The sequence below is a fragment of the Corvus moneduloides genome, chromosome 9, assembly GCF_009650955.1.
Source record: "Corvus moneduloides isolate bCorMon1 chromosome 9, bCorMon1.pri, whole genome shotgun sequence".
Lineage (NCBI taxonomy): Eukaryota > Metazoa > Chordata > Aves > Passeriformes > Corvidae > Corvus > Corvus moneduloides.
Window position 1 is genome coordinate 15691445 of NC_045484.1, and position 22981 is coordinate 15714425.

Here is a 22981-nt window from a genome sequence, read left to right on the forward strand (position 1 = left end):
TTGGCCTATTGTCATGACTAAATATTAGCATAGCATTAAGTACCTGTTTGATGGCATCATGACATGTTCTTAGAATTCTGACTTATCAGTATCTTATACTGCATTAACTATGGGGGGGGGTATGTTTTCATCAGGCTGGGTCAGATGGGGTCAGTCTTTCAGTAGGGGATTGTTGTTGCCATAAATTGACCCTGCACTTGTAGCTAAGAAGATGTTAGACGTGCTTACTGTTATTTTTGTTATATAAGGCTAAAACTATCAAATATCACTTAAAATGGGTGTAAAAAATTAATAGTTAGCCAAAACCTAACATTTTGAACATGTACTGTCCACATAACTATCATGTAGAAGTTAGTTTTATGTCTCATTTTTCGTGCATTCTTCTTGATTATATGTAGTTCAAACAGTGAACTACTTCCAGGCACAGTAAAAAGAAATTCCAGCTTCTATGCTATCTGAAACAGCAGAGCTAAATATAAATAAAATAAATATAAATATTCATTGAGCAAAGTAATTTTTTTCCTCCATTAGAATGCATTAGTGGTGGAACTTTATGGGTTTGGCTGAAGTCTTAGTGGGTATTTCTCAGCCCTTTGGAGAAAGCATTGTGATTGGTCTGTCTAAAGACAAAATTACAAAATCAGGTTTAAATTCCATAATGAGACACATTATGTTAAAATGGGCTTGGGATTTTTACATGAATTTTTTGGTGTCAGGCTGACACTAAAAATAATCTGGGTTTCATTGATCTCCTTTGTGTTCTTCCCCTAGAAGGCTGTTTTGAAAGAAGTAAACAGGTCCTTATTTCCAAATAAAATGTGCAGAAGTCAGTGGCCAACTAATCAGAACATAACTGACTTCATTTGATGATGAGCAGATACATCATTTCTCTGAAGAGCCATTTCCCTTTTCTTTATTAAATATCTAAGGAAAATTAGATTTCTCTGTGCTGTGCTCAGAGAAGGCTGCAGGAGCCCTGTTACAGACTTGAATAGCATGGAGGGAGACCCTTCCACAGCACCATAATATGCTGCTTCCAGTTATGCTGTAAGTGCTTGTGAGGGCAAGTCATGGCTGTGGTAAGTAAATTAGTGGGCAAAATGAAATATTACTGCAGGACCACAGATGTTGGCATGGATTGTGTTAAAAAAATTGACTGTTGATGTTTGCAGCTGTGTTTATATCTGCTCTGTTTACTGGATAGCTTGGACACCTGTCCAATGTGGAAATTACAAATTATTTATGCTTCTCACTGCTGAAACATTTACCTTCCATTTCTTGTGTGTCAGCAGCTGCAGGTTGCAAAGAGTCGAAGTTCACAAGAAAAGCTGGTTACCAGTCAGTCATTTAGAAACTGTTTCACTCTTGAGTGTAACTGATAGAAAGTGTGCCTTTTAGATGATCATTTAAAGGAGAGGAATATCCTGAAGGTGAGGGTCTCACCAACCTCTGTCATGTGGTTTTTTTTAAATTCTAGAAAGTGATTAGTAAAGTTTTGAGTGTTAACCATATTGCATAAGGGACATGCTTGTGTCCTTTAGTTTCTCCACTAAGTCTCATTTCATACATCCCTTTGGAAAGGGAACTGTGCACAGCTTGGTAAATGAGAGATGAGCATTTTGGTTCTAACCTGCACGTTGTGCCAGAAGTTTATCTGGTGTCTGCAAAAAAAAGGAGAATTAGACCTAGAAAATTATTGAGCTGCTAGTACGTAAACAAAGTTGCAGGGACTGGTATGTTTTCATGTGTCAGATACTAAATCCTTTTAAACTTAAAAATTTACAAGCAGTTAAATTTCTATCCTTTCTAAATGAAGAGTTGTGTTAAAAACATTGATTTTGATTAAGGGTCAGTGAATGTTTAAAAATAGGACTCAGTTGTTCCTCATTACCAAAATACAGACCTAAAGCTTTTAGTAAATTTAACTGCATTTGTGTACTTTTGTTTATTTTTGTTGTAATGTAGTGTTGATGCTAAACCTGTCTCCTTTCCAGGAGGAAGCTAGGCTTTGGGGAATGAGTAGGAAAGTAAAATCTGTAGAAAGGAGCTATAATTATAAACATGTGTCCTTCAGAGTGTGTTACTGTTTTGTAAGTGCCTGATGATACTTGAACTCCAGTTAAATAATTGAGTTGCATTCTACTGAAAAAACAAAACCCCTAAATCTTCCAATCTATTGCATAAAAAACCCTGACATGGTTGATTTTATTTTAGCTGATTAATCTGATTGTTCCCTCTGTTTTGTTAGCCAAGGGGTTGGTCGTTCAAGTATGTGTGTGTGTCGTTGGCATGCTGAACCTCAAATACAAAGAAATTTTCCAGACTGGGGTCTAAGAGAACAAAGGAAGTTCTCTGTTAAAGGTTTTTACTGTAGTCCATCAGTATTTTTTCTGCAGCTCTGAGGAGCTCTCAGCCATCTTTTGTACAAAAGCACTGTATCTAATTCTTTTCCCTTGAAAGAAGGCCTCAGTTTCTTGAAGATTGTTACATTCCTGTGTCAGATGTGAAACTTTTTCTGATAAAGGACCATCTTTAGATGGACAGAAGATAGTGTCAGGAAAAGCACTGTGGTTTGTTTTCTCAGCACACTGGGACAATGCCTGACTGCAGAGGTAATTAAAAACCTGGAACTGTTCTTGGAAACAGTGCAACTTGGTCAGTGATGGAAATGTTACTCATATGACTTTGAGCAATGGTTTCAACATTTAGTGGGTTGCTACAACATTTCTAATGAAGTTCCTCTTTAAAACACCTCGTATATTAGTTGTACATGTGAACTGCCACTTAAGGTTTCTTTGGGACTATCAAAACCTCATGACATGTTAGTCAAATTATGACTTTTAAAAATGATGCTATGCAAAGCTTTCTGATAGCCCAAATTTTATACAATCTAAAATGTTAGACTGCTTTATTTTTTTGTTTCAGAAAGGCTTGGAGAACTAGTGTGTACCAAGTGAAATGCAAGCTAGGGAATGCTAGCCATGATATTCCTGACTACTGTTAGGTGATATTACAAGAAAAATCAGGAATATGAGGGCAAGTCAGGACTTCTCACTCATGCTTTGACAGAAGTCAGTTATATGAATTTGTAGTGTAAAAGACCCAAATGAAGTTTACAGTGAAACATGTTTGAGCCCTAAATAAGGATTTTATCTTGTCAGGGAGCATGATAGCAGGCTGGTTCACCAGCTACATCTCCTGCATGCGTCATCGACTGAGTTGGTTTAATTTATTCTACAGGTATTAGAACGCTATTAACTTTGAAACAAGAATGAGACTGGGTCTATGGAATGCTATAAAACTGGCTTGAAAACCACATATACAATTTCAGACCCAATTATGTGAGACTTCTTTTTATATGTAGAGTAGTATGGAGATTATTTCCTGTATTTTGGAAGTTCCCATTTCTTTCTCTCTTCATGAAGAGAAGAAATTGTTGAAAGCAAATTATACATACAGTAGTGTTTGTGTAAGGCTTGCAGTTATTTTTACTTTGTCATATGGTAAGAGTAGTTGAGACAGTATTTCAAGATATCTGTAATCTTTTGGGTAATAAAGATATGTGTAATCCTTTGATACAAATGTTCCTCAGGGAAATGCAGGAAAAAAGTAGTAAGCTAATTCAACGTATACAGTGAAATACCTTTTTAAAAGAAGTCTAAATAAATTTTTTTAGAAAAAACCAGATATTGTTTGGCAAATGCAAATACACAGGGTGCTTACAGATTGAGGGCTTCTGTAAGGTGCTGCACATTGCCTGGGTATTCTCAGGGAAGGAGGTTTATACACTTGTGTGTAATGTGGAATGTTGTAGTCTACCTTTAGCTGGCCTTACTTCAAATATGTTATATGCAGCCTCATTGCAGTATTCCTTTGAGTAACTTGGAAAACTAAACACGGTATTGTAGTTCCTCTTGGTCATAAAGCCCTGTGATCATCAGCTAAATAAAAATGCTAAACATAAAGTTGCGATACTGGATTTTATGTATTTTAGTTGGCATATATATGCTGCGTATCATGCATCTGTGTTTAGTGTCAATATAAACATACATTAGCGTTGCAATGTCTTGGAGGATGTAGCAGACAGGTCTGGGTCTTGCCTGATTGACTCATCAGGTGGTTGAGAATTGCTGGTAGTTCTGTTTTCCTAATGGAAACTGCATAAGAGTACCAACTCTTTGGTAATTAAATCTTGTGTCCCCCCCATCTTTTTAAAGATCACTATGTTCAAACTCAAAATTCAGACATTTCTTTAGGAGGTATCTAGATGACCTTAGGTAGGCAGATGCCTGTGAAGTGTTCCTGTGCTCTGGGTTCGTTGGCAAGCCAGGAGCAGCGTTAATGGGACTGGGAACCTGAACGAGTGTGCTTGCTTTGGAGCTGGGAGATGCCTGCTTAGTTCCATGTGTCTTCCTGTGCAGGGTAACGAAGATGTGCCCCTCCCTGCTTGTCTCCAGACCTAGCCATCTTCAGTGGAAGGAGTTGGTGTCCCAAGAGTGGGTTGGAAGTGGCATTTGTGTTCAAAATCTTGGATAAATTGGCAGGTTCTTGAGTGATTCCCCTCTGGAGAAAAAGCACGTTTTTAAACTCCATTGATTCTATTTTTGATCACTCATTAATAATAATTAGTAATGGCTTGAGTATCCTGATAGTGCTCTTGATAGTTTGACATACATCCCAGCCGATGTAGGTTACCTTTTGTACTCTTTAAAGGTAACTTGATTTTAGCATCTGAAAAATGCTGGGAATAACAAGGAAACACTAATTCTCTTTGCAGAGTTGAACAAGTGGCTGAGGTGAGTTGAGCAAAGAATCCTGTTAACTGGGGACTTCCAGCCGGGGCTGGTTAGCTGAAGGGGAGTGGCGAGCTCGCCTAGATGTGGGAGGTGTCGGGACTCGGGAGCAGTCTGCGCTCGAGCTCTGCGTGCAGCTGCCGGCCGCGGTGCGCGGTTGGCCGGGAAGGCGCGGGGCTGGAGCAGCTTTGGGAGCGGGAGGGCTCCATCAGTAAGGGGGGAGCGGCAGAGGAGCGAGGGTGACGGCAAAGACCAACGTCCTGACTCGTGTGTAGTTAGACTGATCGCTGTGACCTAGCTCAGATCATAGGACGGGAACTGTGGTGTATCTGGCTGTCCTTGTTCCTGCTACATAAAGCTCAGCACGTGACTACAAGGTCTTTTCCACAGCAATGAAGAGTAGCAAAGGGAAGGACACTTTGTAACTGAAGAGCGAAGCATCATTCTTGAAGGCAAAATGCCTGCAGATGTATCACCGTTAAAGTAATAACAACCAGGTTTTTAAAGAAACGTTTGTTTAGGAAAGTCTTGAGGACACTGTCCAAAAAACCCCAAAGATTAAAGGTTTAATGAGATTTGTTCTCTTGAGTCTTTCCAGAATGCCGTGTTAAGCAAAATTACATCTCTAAAGAGGGGAGGTTAAACAAATGCTCATACAGATTTTCCTGAGTTTGCTGGAGGTGGTGATGCCCAGTGAAACTATCTGCTGTCATTCATACTAAATGTATTCTCCTTGCTGTCACTGTGATTTGTAACTGGGGGAGCCCCAGTTGCTCTGACAGGGATAGAGTAAAACCTGTAGTTCTTTCCTTTGTGCTGTCAGAGGAGAGGTACAGATCTCCTGGGAGTCAGTAGGATTCACTTGTGTACTGTGTACATATTGTCTTAGCATGTCTCAGATTTCTTGTTGCAGAGGTTGTCAGCAGAAAGGTGGGAGGCAGCAATGGTCGGTGGTTTAGTGATAGCCAAGTTGGATGTTCCCTGTTGGATGGAATGGTGTACATGGAATTGGAAAGCTACTGACATGTAGCAGGGATTTCCAGTCTTTATTAAGAGGAGGGTAAAGAGTTGGGAAGGCAAGTATAGGAGTACTCAGAGTATCTACAAGATTGCCGGTGCATTGCTTTTCACAGGAGGAAAAATAATTACACCAAATTATAGATTGGCAGCTTAAATTTGGTAAAATAATTCAAGTAACTGGATCTCCACATCACTAGAATCAGCTCAACAAATGTAACTGCTAATGCCATACTTCCCTGAAGAGAATCAACATTACTAATAAACTACCATAAAAATAACTTGCTTTATTGCCAGTGATTTTCTGTTAAAATTTAGACTAAGTTCTATTTGCATGTTAGTATTTAAAGGGAACCAAAAGAAAACACATACTAAAGAAACAAGCAAAACCAAACCCCTAAAATTACTATGACAATATATACTCACTTTCAAAAATCCTGGTATTTTATAATTGACTTCCTGGACATTATAATTCTGAATCAGAGTATTTTATTTCCCCTTCTCATAAAAATTCTGGTTTGTTCTCAGATTAGAGTAAACCCACACAAAGGAAAGAAATGCTAAAAACTGTGCATATGACTTATTTTATAGTTAGTGTTCTGATACACATTGGGTTCTGGAGGCAGTTTACTAGAGTCATAGGTATAAAAATATAGAATCATCTTTATTAATGAGATACGCATTTGTTCAGATCAGGTTTCTTGGGATACAGCCCAAGGTTTTTTCATTTTCAAATTTCAGTGACCTGATTTCTGGAAGGTCTTAAATCACTTTTCAGAGATTAACTCTGTGAAATCTTCTGCCACTGTTATAAATTTTGAAATTAATGTAGGTGAAATGATGAAATATGAAAAATCCTGTTACTGTATCCTATTTAGGGAAATGGATGATGAACACATAGCTAAATAATTTCATGTCTAGGCTCAGGAGTCTTCACTGATGCTGACAATTTAAGAGAGCTGGCTTTAGATATTTAGGAAACCAGGAAAAGCCTGGCAAAAAGGATGTAGGCATGACTAGTAAGCTATTAGATCAGAATTGTGTTTTTCTTAATTTAGCTTGGCTCTAGGTGACTGCCATAGCTATTTTTCCCTAAACAAATTCCTCATGTGTTTTTGATGCAAACTTCACTGTGAGCCTTTTGATCTTCAAACATTTGCTTTTGGCAGCTGTGCACTTTGCTGGCTCTCTGTGTTGATGTTTTCAGATAGCTGGCTAGGAATAGTTTTGGGGTACTAATTCTCTGATACATTCTAATGAAAGTCTGAGCTGCCCTAAGAAACAGTATTGTTAGGCACATTGTTTTGACTGACTTAACCTGCTGTCTTGCATGGTTTTCTTGGCCATACTGTTTGATATTCTTCACATAATTGGCTTCTACAAACCTTTTAGCTATTTTTTTTAATGCCCACTGATATCTTGGGGAATGAATGTTAGCAAGATTCTTGATTTCTGTCCCTATACCACCTCCCCTTCAACTCTTACTGTACAGTGTAAGCCTCATCATTTATAAGCCAGATTGACCTTGAATTTTGTTTTTTGCCTTAAGTCTTCCCAGTTATCTTTCTTTGTGAAAAGATAAAAATTGAACGTGTGTTTTCTCTTCCTGTTTGCACCACATAGGGTATTACTCAAAATCACTGCTTTTCTAATCTTTATACCTAAGATTCTTAGAGTGGGTAACTCTTAAAGCCTGCTGTGTATGACAGTCATTTTTACTGTGTTAAGATTGGCCCTGTTTCTGCCAGCATTTACTTTTTGAATACTTGCATTACTTGTGATATTTTAAGCAGTTTAAAGCCTTTGAGAAAATAATCAGTCTTAAGTGAGATGTATGAATTACCTTCATTATAATGTAATTTTATTCAAAGTGAAACAGCAGTAATTTATCCTTTCACAGCAATAGTGAATAAAGGATATAGACTGAGTGAAATATTAATGCATGTATTAAACTTAGAATTTTGAAACCTCTAGTAATTTTCATTCCTTTCTTTTATAAAAGATGGTGTCAAATGCTAGCGTTGGAAGCAATTTTTTTCCAAGATTGTATTTAAAAGATGTGTTGGGATCTTTGTGGTTGGGGTTGTTGAGGGTTTTTTTTTCTTTTTCTTTTTTTTTTTTTTCTTCTTTTGATACACCTGTGTTTTGCTGTCCAACAGTGACAAGAGGCAACTGGAGCCTTTCTGATGCTTATGTTGGTATCTTACTATTCCCACCTGTGGTTTGCATCCCTGCCTCTGAAGACTTCTACAAAAATTTGATACCATTTTCAGAATGAATGCTAAGCATCTGGAAATAGGAAACTTCTTCCAGGCTTCTAGGAGAGCTCTTAGGTGTCATGTTGTTGTTGGAGAGTAAGTGGGAAGGTTGAGTACCACTTATACGGGTTTGGCCTGTGGTGTTCCTCTTGTTTTCTGAAGGCATTTAGTGTGTCTTCTTTTTGAAATGAAGTGAAAATAAAATACTGCTGGATTTGATTGACAAAAAAAGTTCTTTGTAGTATTGTATCCAAATAAATGCTTCTGTTTCAGCAACCAGTCAGTCTATATATTGTGTTTCAGATAAATGCACAGTGTGATGAGATGGAGTTTATTTCAGTAGAAATTTTGCTTTAATTATATTCTATTGGAGGATCTTGGGAAGGGATTTTTTTTTCCCCTGTAGCTCAGTATCTGTAGTACCTTAGTAATTATTTATAGGCTGTACTGCAGAATTGTTTGTGGCATTGAGTAATTCAGTGTTTTGAGGAAATCAGCAAAGTTCAAAATAAATAGTTACCAGCAACACCACTTCAGAAGTTCCTCTTCAGCCTTGGTTTTGCCAAGTTTTAACATTTGCTAGGCAACTAGCCCTTCCTCTGAGGGGCATCTGAATTTCCTCTTGAGTTGGGCTGGGGAAGAATTAAACTCTGAGTTACTGTAGGTCAAAGCCTCTTACATTTTTAGATGCTGAAGGGAAGCTCTAGTGCGGGGTTCACTGGAAGATGCCCCCAACAGCTGCTCTTCTTTCCACTGCTCAAGTAGCAGCAGATAATGACCAGCACCAGTTAACCTTTGCTTTCCTGACCCTGCTCCTCCCCTGACTACTTGAGTAGCACCTCTTGCTTTTTCCTCAAAACCCTGGGTCTGTTCAGGCACTGGCAGTGGGACTGGGGATCAAGGATGCCTGGTGTAGGAGTGACCTGAAGAGAAAGTGAGGAAAGAAAAGAGGCAGCAGTGTGATGCCTTACTGTGAGACTTTCGGCTGTTGTAGATGCATGAGCATAGATTCTTTGTGACTGTTTTCTGCACCCTGGCAGTGCTAGAAGATAATTTGCTCTGGTATAAATTAGAAGTGCTGTGCCCCTGCTCTGTGCTGCCACTGTAGGGATTAGTGAAGGTGAGCAGTGGGTGACCTGGGGGGTTACACTCATACTCTGCTTCAGTGTCTATTGGTAAAGTAGTTGACTGTTTCTATTTCTGTATTTCTACAGTTTCTGTGCCATTATTTTAGTTTATCAAGATGTTTTAAAATAAGCTTTTATTTCTATTTATTTTTATAATGGGAAGTCGGAGCTGATCCTGGATCCTGTGGTATTTCTGTACTGCAGAGATGAGCTCTGTGAGTATACATCAGGAGTTTCTCGGGGTTTGTCTTTGTGGATTAGCAACATACTTGCATGTTACTTCTATAATACTGTATTGCTGTTGATGCTTGTGTTACTTCTGACAGCCTTGGGGTCCTGGAGAAATAAATAATCTGTGTTGCTTTGTGCATATTGTATATTTTTTCCTTTGTTTGATGCAGCAGGTTTGCTGGAAAAAAAGGAGTTAAAAAAAGGACAGCTTTTGCATCCTCTTCTCTTTGTCGATACAGGTGGCGACAGACAAGGTTGCAGGCAAGCTGAGCTCCACTCTCTCATGGGTGAAGAACACGGTATCGCACACCGTCAGTCAAATGGCCAGCCAGGTGGCGAGTCCATCTGCCTCCCTACACACCACATCCCCCTCCACCACTCTATCTACACCTGCCCTGTCACCATCCTCACCAACACAGCTGAGCCCAGACGACTTAGAATTACTTGCTAAACTTGAGGAACAGAACAGGTGAATGGAAAACTTTTTGCTCTTCAAAGTACAGTAATGAGACTAAAATTGGTTTATTTCAATTGTAGCATAGAGGCTGTTAAAGGGGAATTAGTTAAAACTTCATGGCATAACGCTTCAGTTTGAAAGCCCAAAGGTTTAAGAATTTGTATTCTTGTGCTGTGTTTTTACAAATTACAGTTTTGTGGAACTCTAAAAAGTGGTTTTTCTCTCTTTGTTTTACAGGAGTGTTTATAGCTGCCTCTAATAGTAAGAAAGTACACTGACCAGTATTTTTAGTATCCAATTTAAAGTAGAGTATCTCAGGGATGAGACTTGTGTATAACCTTCTTACCTTCTAAGAGAAAAATTGTAATTCCTATTAATTTCTTAAAATCTCAAGTATTTCTCAATTCTATTTTTTCGACTTTTATCCAGTTCTTGTTTCAGCTACATAACCTGCTATGTAAAGAGGTAGAACTGTGCTCAGCCACCTTCTTGCTGTTACACTAGTGGTGCCAGATGCATGTCTTAAATTAATTAAAAGTAAATTCCTAATCAGTTTTTTCTGTTCATCTTGCCTTTTTTTGTATAGTAAGTGACAGTTTTCCTGATAGCCGTTCTATGAGTGCATATTTATCTGCACCATGTAAAATTCAAGACGCAACTTTCAGGTGGCTCAGTTGCTCTTGATGTGCACAGTGATTGCAAATCAATACAATATCACTGAGAAATTAAATTGGACTGTATAATTTCTTAATGCTGAATTTCCAGAACCCATACTCATTTTCACTTTCGAGGCAGGACTCTTAAGTTATCTGTCCTTTTGCAAAATTTGGTTATATTTGACAAGTATGTTTCAGTAGTTTTTGAGAGGTTGACTGTAAACAACTTGAGCTCCAAGCAGATTTTTAGACTTGGCAGGTAGATGCTGGGCTTTGTTACCTACTGATGGTGGCTATCCCTGTGCTGTAGTGAAGTGCAGGGTTTGGTAATTTAGCTCAAACTAGCTTCTGTTCCTGCTTCTGTGAGTGTGCTAGACTTTGCAGTGAGGCAATTGAGGTACTCTATTTTTGGCTGGGTTGGGTTTGTTTGGTTTTTTTTGGTTGGATTTGGGGAGGGGGGTGGGTTTTTTGGTTTTTTTTGGTGGTTTTCTTTTGATAGTGGTTTTTTTGTTGGTTATTTTTTTGTGTGTTTTTTCTTGGGTTTTTTGTTATTATTCTTGGTTGGGGGGGTTGTTTGGTTTGGGGTTTTATATTTGTTGGTTTGTTTGTTTTCTCTGCTGAGTCACTTCTGAGGGTAGTAACTTCCAGTGGAGGAAAAGAGTAACTGGGGGGAGGAGGGGCCAATGCCTGTATGTCACCTGGCATGTCTTCTCTCATGTCTGCATTCTGCAGCCTAATAGCAGCACAGTTTGTAGGGAATTTGATACATCTGCCCAGATTTTGACAATAGAAGGATGCTTCTAGAACGACCTCATATGTTCTTCCTTGTGGTTTGAGATTGTCTCTCTTCAAAGATGAACTACACGTAATTTTTGCTGTGCAAGTGAAAAAATTATCAAAAGAAGCAAAAAATAGTTGAATAGTGCTTTTAAGAAAGCTAGTTTGCATTTATTCTGAGGCTTTCTAGTCTGTTAATGACAAAGGGACTAACTTTTATTTGAAAAGCAAACTGTTCTTTGGACTGCTTATCTGTGTTGGAGAGTAATGTCTTTGCATCTAGAGCCTTCTCATTAAGGCCTGCAGTCAGACTGCCTGGCCTGTTAAAAGAAGAATGTGAGCTTGGCCTTTCTGTCTCAAGTCAGCTTTCTTCATTTACTAAGTATACCAGCAAATCTTGTCTGGTTTTATTTAATTTTAGCCAGATATATTCTTAGTCCCACACTAGTCTTGTGTGTGAATTCTAGTTAGAGGCTACCCTATCAAGTGCTGGTGAGATACTGCCCTTTAATACTGAAATTCAATGCTCTTACACCGGGTGCACTGTAGTTTCAGAACAGTTTGCATTTGTAGTTTAGCACAGTGGCACTTTGTTGACAAGGAATTGTACTCTGTTCACAGGGAACCATTCTTTCTGCTTGCTGGAAGAACTGCTGCTGTGGATGTTTGTAAAGGTTTTGAGTTTTTTGTAGGGTTTTATGTGAGAAGGAGAATATGAATTAGGTAGACAGTTAGAAAGAAGGGAGAAGAACTCAAATTGTTTCAAGCTATGTCTAGTAGTAGTCTGTAATCTAATTATACTGAAAGTCCCCACAGAATAAAGAGGAAGCTCAGTCCAGAGTCCTGGTGGAACTGTTTGGCATTAGTAAATCATTTATAAAGTTTTAAATGAAAGAAACAGTGACCAAACGTCACAGAACTTGCGACTTACTGTAAAAAGAACTTCCCATTTTCAAATCTAAGGACAATGAGTTTATCCAGGTAAGGTCAAATTACAGAAACTTAGTATAACTTCTACAGAAAGCTGTGAAAAATTGAAGTGTCTCCTTAGAACCTTGTTTTTATAATCTTAATGTTTATTCTGTGCTTGTTTTTCCTCTGTGATTACTTTTAATTTGGTGTTTAGGCATTGTCTTGGATTGAGAGAAGTAGTTTCAAACTAAATTTTCGTTATGGATCAGTATAAGCCAAGTTTCTAAACATTTGAAGTGGATTTAAAAGTATTTTCTTCAGAACTAGATTTTCTGCATTCCATTAATAAATGGAAATTTATTTGAAATTTTTTAAAAAATAAAATTACAAATGAAAATTTGTCTTGAAAAGGCTTTGCTTTTTTTTTTTTTCCCTGAAGCTGTTACCATTTAACTCTTTTCCAAACAAAATGCTGCTGCAGAAACTGTACTACTTGTCTTCATGAATTAAATTACTTTTTCCCTTACTTTCATAAACACCAGTAGGTGAAAGCTGGGAACAGGGAAAGCTAGTATAAATATCTTTATTGTAGCAGAGATCTTAAAAATTGTAAGTATGCTGAGATTTCTGTACCATCTCTGATACAATATGCCTTGGGTTATAATTTATTAAATATCTGAAACATAACCTGACCTTGCTGAAATGCTGAGGGATTAACTTTCATGCTAATTTTTGAGAAATTATTCAACCTCATGGCTCTGATGTACTGATGTTGGAATTCTTAGAAGTTAAAGCACAAACGAAGCTCTTGGTATAGCAAAACACTTTCAAGTTAGTCTGAATTCTTGCTCTTACCTAACACATGGTCTAAAAAATTTCCCTCTGCTTATGGGGCTCAATATTAGTTGAGGATAAACAAAGCATTGCCTTTTTGCCAAGTTAATGGCCACAGCAACCAGCTCACAGGGAAGTATTGTCAGGAACTTGTCTAGCACTTGACACATCTTTATTTATACTTTGCTGCTGGAGGTTCTCATGTTTGAACTCCTCACTTTAATTACACATTCATTAGCTCTACTAATCACTTCTGTTGCCTGGTCCTTGGTCTGTAGGTCTGTGATTTCTCCTGTGCATTTATAAAACACCGTGTTGATTTGTGAACAGTTGTCAGCAAATGTCAGTTGTTTTAAAATTGCTTCGAAGGTTTTAGTTGTTCTGTCTTTATTTACACTGTCAATTTTTTAAAAAGTGTGATCAGGTAGACTTCTAGGAGGCTAACTTTTTGTCTTGTAAATGACTGTATTTTTAAAAATTCTTTGACATTTGATGTTATCATTGGCGATATTTAACTTCCTTAGGTTCTCTTTGTCAGTCTGATGCATGACAGCTGTGGGTGACATTTTTATCTGTTTCTTAAAATGCTGCAGTGTGAACTATTCTGTCTGCAGATTTACTTGAGATCTCAAGAGAAAGCAGTAACATCGAACAGTTCTTTTCACATTTAGTCCAAATGAATGCTGGTTAAACTGTTTCACTGAACTTCTGCATGCATTCTTTGTGAAGAAAACAATTAATAGTGTGATCCTTTGATTAGAAGAACTTGAATTTGGTTTTTGTGTACTTTCTTTGCAGACTCTTGGAAACAGATAGCAAATCCTTAAGATCAGTAAATGGGTCAAGAAGAAATAGTGGATCTTCTCTTGTATCTAGTTCATCAGCTTCTAGCAATCTCAGCCATCTTGAAGAAGACTCGTGGATCCTGTGGGGGAGGATTGTGAATGAATGGGAAGATGTACGGAAAAAGAAAGAAAAGCAAGTTAAGGTAGTAATTGGAAGCTGATTTTTTGGATATATTTGTAATGTGATATAAGTGATACTGTTTTATCTTTGTGTTGGGCTTATTCTTTTTAAATAAACATGTTCCAGTTGCATCTTTCCACCCCTAAGCCTTAGTGCTTCCTATGTAACCTTCCTATGTGCTGTCACCCAGCAAATGTCTCCTGCTGAAAGCCAGATGCATTTCTTGAATACGAAAGCTTTCAGTTTACCTCTGATGAGAGATTTCCATGAGTACAGGGATGATTAGCTTCATGTTTCCAAAAGTGGAATTGCTAAAAATCAACTTAAGGGCATCTGATAGCTTGATGCTGTGATTATGTATATATATGCTATGCTGCTGTATACTGAGCAGCTCTCTTTTTAAAGCATCCTTAATAGGAGAGTTGATAATAGACATCTACTTGGAAGCTCTGATGAGTTCAGTGTTTGTGCATGCTAAGTATGTTGACCCCAGAGATGACCTTAGGCAGAAGAACACATAGTTTCTAAATTCTGGATGGACTGGAACGAACTTTGACCAGTGTGTCCAGTCTGGGTTAGTTGTGGTCATGTACAGAAGTGGAGTTTAATTATACTTTACACTCAAACTAAAAAGCATTTAGTGCATTTGAACATATCCATGTTTCAGTGGCAGCAAGTACAGCAGCATGGGATTCTTTTGTTAGTAGGCAAGTCTGTTCTGCTTTGGTTCTTTATTGGCTGTAGGCTGTAGTTTTATGTGCAGAATACAAATGTGTCAGGGTCTTTTGAACAGTTTGAAATGTGTGTCTATGAATAGGTTGTGGGAAGGCAGAACAATGAGCTAAAGTAAAGTATCTTTTATATGAAGCAGTTGTGAAGAGAGAACATGACTTGAGAGAGGAAACAAGGGAAGAAAATGAACTCAGGATTTCCTGCTTGCATAGGGAAAGCAGTTTCTGGAAAGGTGTTCCAAAAGGCCATGAAAAGAAGGCCACATGAACCTGGCAAGAGAAAGAAGTGAGATGGTAATAAGTAGATCTGGTTAGTTAGAATTTGTTTGAACATTTTCAAGTGTCACAAGTATCGCTTGTTTTTATAGCTGGACAAGTACAATTTGAGGAGTGTTTGACTAACTTTCAGGGAATATTTAATTATATTGCTGACCGATATTATATTGAAAACTAGCCAAGTTTTCCTTTGCTGTTAAATAATTCTCAGTATTTTTTTGTCGGAAGTCAGCCTTAACTGTCAGTCTGCATTTACGATGGAATATCAGAGCATCCATACCTTATTCCCTGATTAGGCCAGTAGGTACACAGGTAGCAGCACAGGTGCCTTTTTGTCCTGACTGTCAAAGCTGGTCTTAGGTTATTAGAAAACTGGTTACTTTTTAGGTTTTAGATGTGTCTGTGCCTTCTCCAAAGATGATGTTCCATCCTTTACATCTCTCAATCCACTTCAGAACTTCCTTCCTGTTTATGGAGGGCTTTTGAAGGATGACATAAGTCCTGCTGTTCAATTCACATGACATCATTTTAGTGCTGCCCAGTAGGTGTGTTTTCCTGCTGTTCCTTCTAGGAAAGTTGAAGCAGTTAACCCTATTATTCTGTCAAGCAGGTACATGGTAACTTAACGAGGCATTAGCAAAAAGTTTCTTGCTTTATTAGCAGCCCTCGAGGCTTTCGGGGACTGATGTGCAGTTGCATTGTGTTGTTGACAAAGGATAGCTAGAGACAGTTGTGTAAAGCTGATGGTTTAGGGTTCTTGTCTTGGAGTTGGGAATCTTTGAGGAAGTAACATCTCACTGTTGTGTTGTAGACAGGAGAAATTGTTGGAGGGGCATTAGTATGATGTTTCTGAAGAAGGATGGATTGAGAGCTTAGGGATATTAGAAAATGGAGGGCAGTGAGGCAAAGCTCCTACAGTAGAGCTCAAGCTTAAGAGAAACAAAACTTGAAAGCAAGAGTCTCTTTGAAAGTTACCAGTGTTGCATTAATTAATTGTAATGCTGGAGAAGTAGAAGAAATATCTGGAACAAACAGGAAAAAGAGGAAGCTTTGCAGAATAGGAGATTACTCTGGTTTCAGAAGAAATACTAATGAAAGAAATTAGCCTTTAGGAGACAGAATACTTGATAACAGTACTTAAGGTACAAAAAGTTATTAAAAGAAATAGTCTTGAAGAGACAATCTTCTAGGTCAGAGTGATTCTAGTTGCAGAATGTACCACCGAGACAGTCTGTTAAATTCCTGAATAATGCTTCTTTCTCAGTTTTCAGATCAAGCGACAAGACTACTTGTCCTTGTGATTTCTTAAATGACAAGCAGCAGGTTCTTAGATGTACTCATCTGGGCATGTTTGAATCGTATAACACCTAGCAGATTTTTTTTCAGAAGATAAAGTAAATTTAGTTAATTTAATAGGTGTAAACTCAATGTTTTCTTGGTCCAGTGTCTGAAACTGCATTTAAATACTTTCTTAGAAGATAACTTGGAAATACTGGCACACCAGAGAAATTAGACACAACTTGTCAAGTTTGTTAAATGACTTCTGATAGTTGTACTCTGCAAATTTTTTGTTGTAGTTGGCTGTGCTACAGTTAGTTCTACTTTTCATCATTTACCTACTTTGGAAGTAATTTTTAGTTGGTGATTTCTTAGATCTCAATTACTACAAATATTACTAAGGGTGTTATCTTCAGTAATCTTTTGTGAAATATAGACATAATTGTATTAAATTCTGGTTAAGTTCTTGTACAAAATTATTTGAATATTCAGTTTTTCATGTAACTTGCCATGGATAAGGGACTACTTTCAGTAGCTAATTTAGCCACTAAAAATGATTCTGAGACTGCTTACTTTTGTTAGCTTACTAATCCTACTAAAATTGAGGTTATAAACTATATGAGCAGTTTTTGCCATGATGTAAATTTTTTTCTGAAATTGTGAGGAACTTGAAGTGGTTTTTTTCCTTAGGTTTATTTTTTGTAATATTTTCAGGAAATTAATTTGTCTTTTTGTGCTTTAGGAGCTGGTTCGAAAAGGGATACCTCATCACTTCAGAGCAATTGTTTGGCAACTTTTATGCAGTGCTCAAAGCATGCCAATTAAGGATCAGTATTCAGAGCTTTTGAAAATGACATCTCCTTGTGAAAAATTAATAAGAAGGGACATTGCTAGAACATACCCTGAACATGATTTTTTCAAAGAAAAAGATAGTCTTGGGCAGGAGGTCTTGTTCAACGTAATGAAGGTGAGTTGGTATTTCAGCCCTTGAAAATATATTAGCAAGAATATGCACCAGCTTGGATTGCTTTGTATATAGTGAATTTGCACCAGTTTCAAGTTGTTGTAAGTTTTTTTCAAGTTACTCTTTCTTAAACCATAGACATAGGAATGGTTTAAAAAAATCCCATTTTGTATGTTGTAAGTTTTTTTCAAGTTACTCTTTCTTAAACCTTAGACATAGGAATGGTTTAAAAAATCCCATTTTAGTTTCAAAGGCATTCCTGTAAGTTTTTTTATATCTCAAAAAGTAAAAACAAATTGGCATCAAAACAAAGTAACATACTAACTGCTGATAGTATAATGGAATGAAGTGTGCCGTGAATTAAAGTCTACAGTGTTGCCCAAGAGAACATTGGCAATCAGAACTAGTATTCAGTTTGCAAGTATTTCTGAAGTACACATGGCAGCAGCAAATGGCAGCTACAAGCTAGTGTGCAGTTGTTCCAGTGCCCAAACACAAAATGAAAATGCCAGTGTAACATTGTTTGCATTATTTAGTCTTCACTAGAGCTTAAACTTTGAAGGTCAGACTTTTCCCTAGAACATAGTTTCAATAGAAAAGTTGGCAGGTTTCCAAATCATAGTAATTTCTGTAACTCTAAAACAAAGATGCCACAAGTGTGGAGATCATCAGAATTTATCCATCTGTAAATAAAACTGCAACACCTGTTTCTCTGAACAGAACTTGTTTCATTGTCTGGTCTGTCTCCTATAAAAGTAGTACTTTGTGAGATTTGTATGCCAGTGGTCTCTTATCTTTTGGCACATTCCTGTAGTTGGAAACTGCCTGTATTTTTGGTAGGTATGCCTTAGTTTTAGCTTTGTAGGTGATTAGAGAGCAGAGTTTGCAGCAGCAGGTAGAAACTAGAATGTCTGACTAAAACTTCTGGATAGGATGTCTTGTTGGATTTGGGGAGAGGAAGAGTAAGTTATTACAAGATAGCAGGATGAGCTATGATTACTTTTTATTGATAATGAGGTTTTAATTATTGAGAGTTTTAACTTTATTTCCCAGGCTTACTCTTTGGTGGATCGTGAGGTTGGGTACTGTCAAGGAAGCGCTTTTATAGTTGGATTACTGCTTATGCAGGTAAAAATATTAAAAAATATGTGAACCTTTAAAATCCATGCTAGACTGCATAATATACTGCGGTGCTTTTTTGGGAATTTTTGCAATGGTTTTCCTTCATAATTTCGTGACAATGGAGTTGTCAAGGGCAGCTGTTTACTCTGCAAATGAAATGAGATTTACTTTGTGTCATTCTATTTGCCGAGATACTGTATTTGGAGTGGGAGAATATATTTATTTCTCAGAGCTAAGGTAGGATTACAGGCTTGCAAGCTATTTTGTTGAGTGATATTTCAAAAATAAATGAACTTCTCATTTCTGTTCTATTACATGGAATCTCCTCAGAGTTCAAATGGACTTCACAGTTGATTTGATTATCTTAAAGCTGCTGTTGTATTACTGGTTTTTGGTTTATGACAAAGTAGGGTATATGATAAGAAACTTGCAGACCTCCATTTCAGTTTAGAAATTATTTGCTAGAATTTAGCATATACAAAAGTTCATTGGAGTAATTGGCTGTAAATCCCTTAAACAAAACAAAAACTTCAAACCAAACCAACCAACAACCAAAAAAACTCCACTGCGTGCACATGCACGCACACGAAAAACCCCAACCCTAAATCCTCCCAGGCATTTACTCTGATATATCGTTATATTTGTCCAGAGTTTTTAATGTGCTTTTTTATTTTTAATATAGATGCCAGAAGAAGAGGCATTCTGTGTGTTTGTTAAATTAATGCAAGATTACAGACTACGAGAACTCTTTAAACCAAGCATGGCTGAACTGGGCCTTTGTATGTACCAGTTTGAATGCATGATACAGGTACATACAAAATCTATCAAACTTGCTCTTCAGTAACTATTAATAAGGAACGTGGGAATTACAGCTCAAGAGCAGGCATGTCAGTTGGCTAACAGGCTGTACTCTTGACAATAGCTAGTTCCAGAACTTTAGAAGTAAATGCATGTGGTTCTGTGAGCAATTTTTTTTTAACCTTTGGCAGACAGTAACTGGTTTTAAATACCAAAGCATGGGATTTGCTGCAGTTTAAGCATATGAATGTTTAATTCTGTTTGAAGACTCTGAAAGTCAAAGTCTTCATAGTTAATTTATAGTATCTTAAAAGATGAAAATTTGGAGATACCCTCATATATAGAATGTTAATTGTTTGCAGATTTGGAATGCAGGTTCTTCCTGATCAGGCTGATGGAGAAAAATAGGTTTCTGTTTTGTGATCCAGTTTTTAACATGATGATCAGGGGTGAGATATCACATAGCCTTAGATTTTGTCAGCTCTTTTTAGTAGCCCATTCTATATATTACTCTGGGACTTACAAGCTTGACTTCCCTTTAGGATCAGGAAGAGTTTTTGTAATCTGCATTCTAGGGTAGATATTCTATAGGACATTCTGTCTTGGGACTTCTGTTGCATGGTTCTTGGTAATGATGAGTCATATCTTTCCTAGTCCAGTTGCTAGTACAGACAGCTGCTAACTGTACTAAGTATCAATTATTTTCTTGTATTCAAAATTAGTCAAAAGCACGTCTGCAGTAAAACTACAAGCAGAACCTTAACATACTTGTGTTTTTTATTCCTCTTCTTTTCCAGGAACATCTTCCAGAGCTTTATGTGCACTTTCAGTCTCAGAGTTTTCACACTTCTATGTATGCATCCTCATGGTTTTTAACTATATTCCTTACAACTTTTCCACTACCAATCGCAACAAGAATATTTGATATCTTTATGTCTGAGGTAACTACTAAATACTCATATGTTATATTTCAAGAGTAGCTGTTGAAAACAGTTATTTAGGTAGTGGTATAAATCCCATCATGATGGACAAATCTCATAGTCTTGCTTTTTATTTCTTACGCTGATCAGATTGTTTTAAGGGAAGGTGTGTGCATTTTGTCAAGGAAGAGCAACTAAGTCATTGAATGTTGATATTGTGTGTGGCTTTGTGCTCTAAGCCTGTTGAAGTGTTCCCAAATCTGTTCTTTCTGAATGCAGTGTATTAGCATTGCATGCAGCAGGGACGTCCATTTCTCAGTATTGTGGTGAGTTTACAGTGGAAACTAGTGCTGCTTTTGGGCCAAGGTTAAAGTTCCTTAGGGATACGCAAGCCAAGAAGAAGGAGTGTTAGTAACTTTTATTGTCCAGATGATGATCAGTGCCAAAGAAATTTAGGGAATTATTCAGCGTCATTATCACAAAGACACCTATGTTGTGTTTAGGTTTAGAGCTTTGCATAATTATAACTAGTAACAAACCATAGCTTAAGCTTGCTCTGCAGTCATCTTTTAGAAAGCAGTATGTCCAAGGTGGATCCTTTCAGCTTGCCCTCAGGAACGTCCAAGATAGGGTATATAGTGAGACATTCCCTTTTATCTTTTTCAATAGTTTAACTGCATTGTACCATGCTTTTTTGAGAAGTACTTGGGATTTTTCTACTAGATATACTTAGAAGGTTTGATAGAGCTAACCTAGAGAATTCCTGTCACTCGAGATTTTACCTCATCACTAACTTCTCTGAGGGGGATGTCTGGCATCAGGACAAATAGCCAGGCTGCTTGTCCTTGGAACAAAAAAAGAAACCCAGAAGCAATTTGTTGAGAGATTTTTTTTCGGTAGCCCTTTTACTTGCGTTTACTTGGGTGAGATTTCCAATGTTAGTAAATAGTAGAATAATTCTGTACTGTTGACAATGCCACAAATAATTGTTGGATATTTTTTAACTTCTGTTTTCAGGGTTTAGAGATAGTATTTCGAGTAGGTTTAGCATTACTTCAGATGAACCAGGCAGAATTACTGCAACTTGACATGGAAGGAATGTTACAGGTAAGCTATGGTTATAATAATTTTAAGAGATATCTGAAATGTGTAATGTGTGTATATTTCCTTGCAGCTGTTAATTATATGTAATCTTGTGCTCTGATTGCTTTTAGCACTTTCAAAAGGTCATTCCACATCAGTTTGACAGTGGTCCAGACAAATTAATCCAAGCGTCTTACCAAGTCAAATACAATGCAAAAAAGATGAAAAAGTAGGTATAACATTTTGAGAAAATAGATTATACTGTTGCTGAGTTACTGCTTGTTTACCCTTAAGAGTTGTTATTTATTCAATGTTTTGCTTTGAATTTTCCATCTTTAAATTTTTTTGGGGGTTTTTACTACATAAACAATTAAAACTGAAGTTCTCTCTGCAAAAAAATTATTCTAAAGTAGTATTTGCTATTTTTCTTAAATATAATAAAGCTATGTCTCATTTACAAAAATAACTAAAAAAGCTTTTGAAGAAAACTGCAAGTTACGGGGAATTACAGCACTTAGTAAAAAGGAACTGAATAGGAAGGCTGGGTAGGGGGTGGTTTTTTGGAGGGAGGGGAGATTATTTTGGATTTCTTCAGGGTGAAGCAGGGAAAGGAGGTAAAACTTTTATGATCTGGCCTAAATGCTAAAGATTTTAGTTCTCAGGAACTGGAGAAGTATTCAGTGTTCACGGTGCTAAGGAGTGCATTTATGGTCAAAAGTGCTGTTTAAAATATAAATTGATAAAACTTTGTAATACCATTGACAACAGTAAAATAACTTTTATTTGGGGTTTGAAATTTTGAGAATACCACAGAATACCACTACTGTTGTTGTTGTTAAGGTTAGTTGCATGTCTCTTCTGCCTTTGGTAAATGTTGGTTTGATTAGCCAAGCTGCAAATACTGTGATTTGCCAGGGTTAAGTTTGGTGGGTCACCCATTGGCTGTAACATATCATATGTTCACTGTTGCACTGCAGGTTGGGCACAGAGTCTTCCAAGCTGAATTTGTCGATCTTTTTCTTTTTTTTCTGTCAGCAGCCTATGGTCAGTAGAGTGAGCAGTCTTCTCTAAAAAAGAAGTAACAACAAAGCTTTCAGGAAAAAATATTTTCTTTGCAAACCAGTACAAGTGTATGTAGTTGAAAATCCTACCATTCCAAGTCTGAACTTCCTGGTCTGCCTTCTGTAGAGGCATTGTTATCTCAGCTTGTGGGTTTTTCTTGCCACGTTTTTCATTGGGACAACTTTGGTTTTCTGGGGAGAGGCCAAAATTGTTTTATATTTAAGGTATTTTTCTCAGATTTCTTTGCATCTTTTTCTTCCAGGCTTTCCAAGCTCTGATTTCTTTTGGCTGAGTCTATTGAACTGATGATTGTATTACATAAAGGGGTTAGTACAGAGTAGCTCCAAATTGCTGCCACTGTAAAGTATTCAAGCAAGCTCCTGCACTTCAGAGTGCTGGTTCAGTCTGTTCGTATCTACTGAAATCTGTGTTTAAATTTAGTACCCACTCTAAGCATTTATAGGAGTGCATTTCAGAGAAAATATCAATGATCTGTGTCTCTGTTCTGCTGTTGTTAGGTATTACACCAACAAGTAAATTATCCTCAATGTTTCTGATCATAATTTACTATTTCTAATTTTTAGGCTAGAAAAGGAATACACTACAATAAAGACAAAAGAAATGGAAGAACAAGTTGAAATTAAAGTAAGGAATCCTCAACAAATTTATTCATGAATAAGTTTAATTCCTAGATGGGGGGGTTACATGTTTGATCTCTG

General features: G+C 37.2%; 1 protein-coding gene across 6 annotated transcripts in view; it reads left to right on the forward strand.

Moving 5' to 3' along the window:
- EVI5 (ecotropic viral integration site 5) overlaps window positions 1-22981 on the forward strand; it is a 75030-nt gene that overhangs the window by 3217 nt on the left and 48832 nt on the right. For 4 of the 6 annotated variants that reach the window (XM_032117949.1, XM_032117943.1, XM_032117945.1 and 1 more), the window contains exons 1-10: window positions 9353-9410; window positions 9666-9895; window positions 13861-14050; window positions 17056-17280; window positions 18331-18405; window positions 19082-19207; window positions 19995-20138; window positions 21135-21224; window positions 21332-21429; window positions 22847-22907. In XM_032117949.1, coding sequence (XP_031973840.1) covers window positions 9402-9410; window positions 9666-9895; window positions 13861-14050; window positions 17056-17280; window positions 18331-18405; window positions 19082-19207; window positions 19995-20138; window positions 21135-21224; window positions 21332-21429; window positions 22847-22907 — 1248 coding nt within the window. In that variant the 5' untranslated portion in view covers window positions 9353-9401. Of the gene's footprint in view, window positions 1-9352; window positions 9411-9665; window positions 9896-12209; window positions 12298-13860; window positions 14051-17055; window positions 17281-18330; window positions 18406-19081; window positions 19208-19994; window positions 20139-21134; window positions 21225-21331; window positions 21430-22846; window positions 22908-22981 lie in introns of those variants that run through there. The other 2 variants (XM_032117944.1, XM_032117948.1) reach the window with 2 other exon arrangements.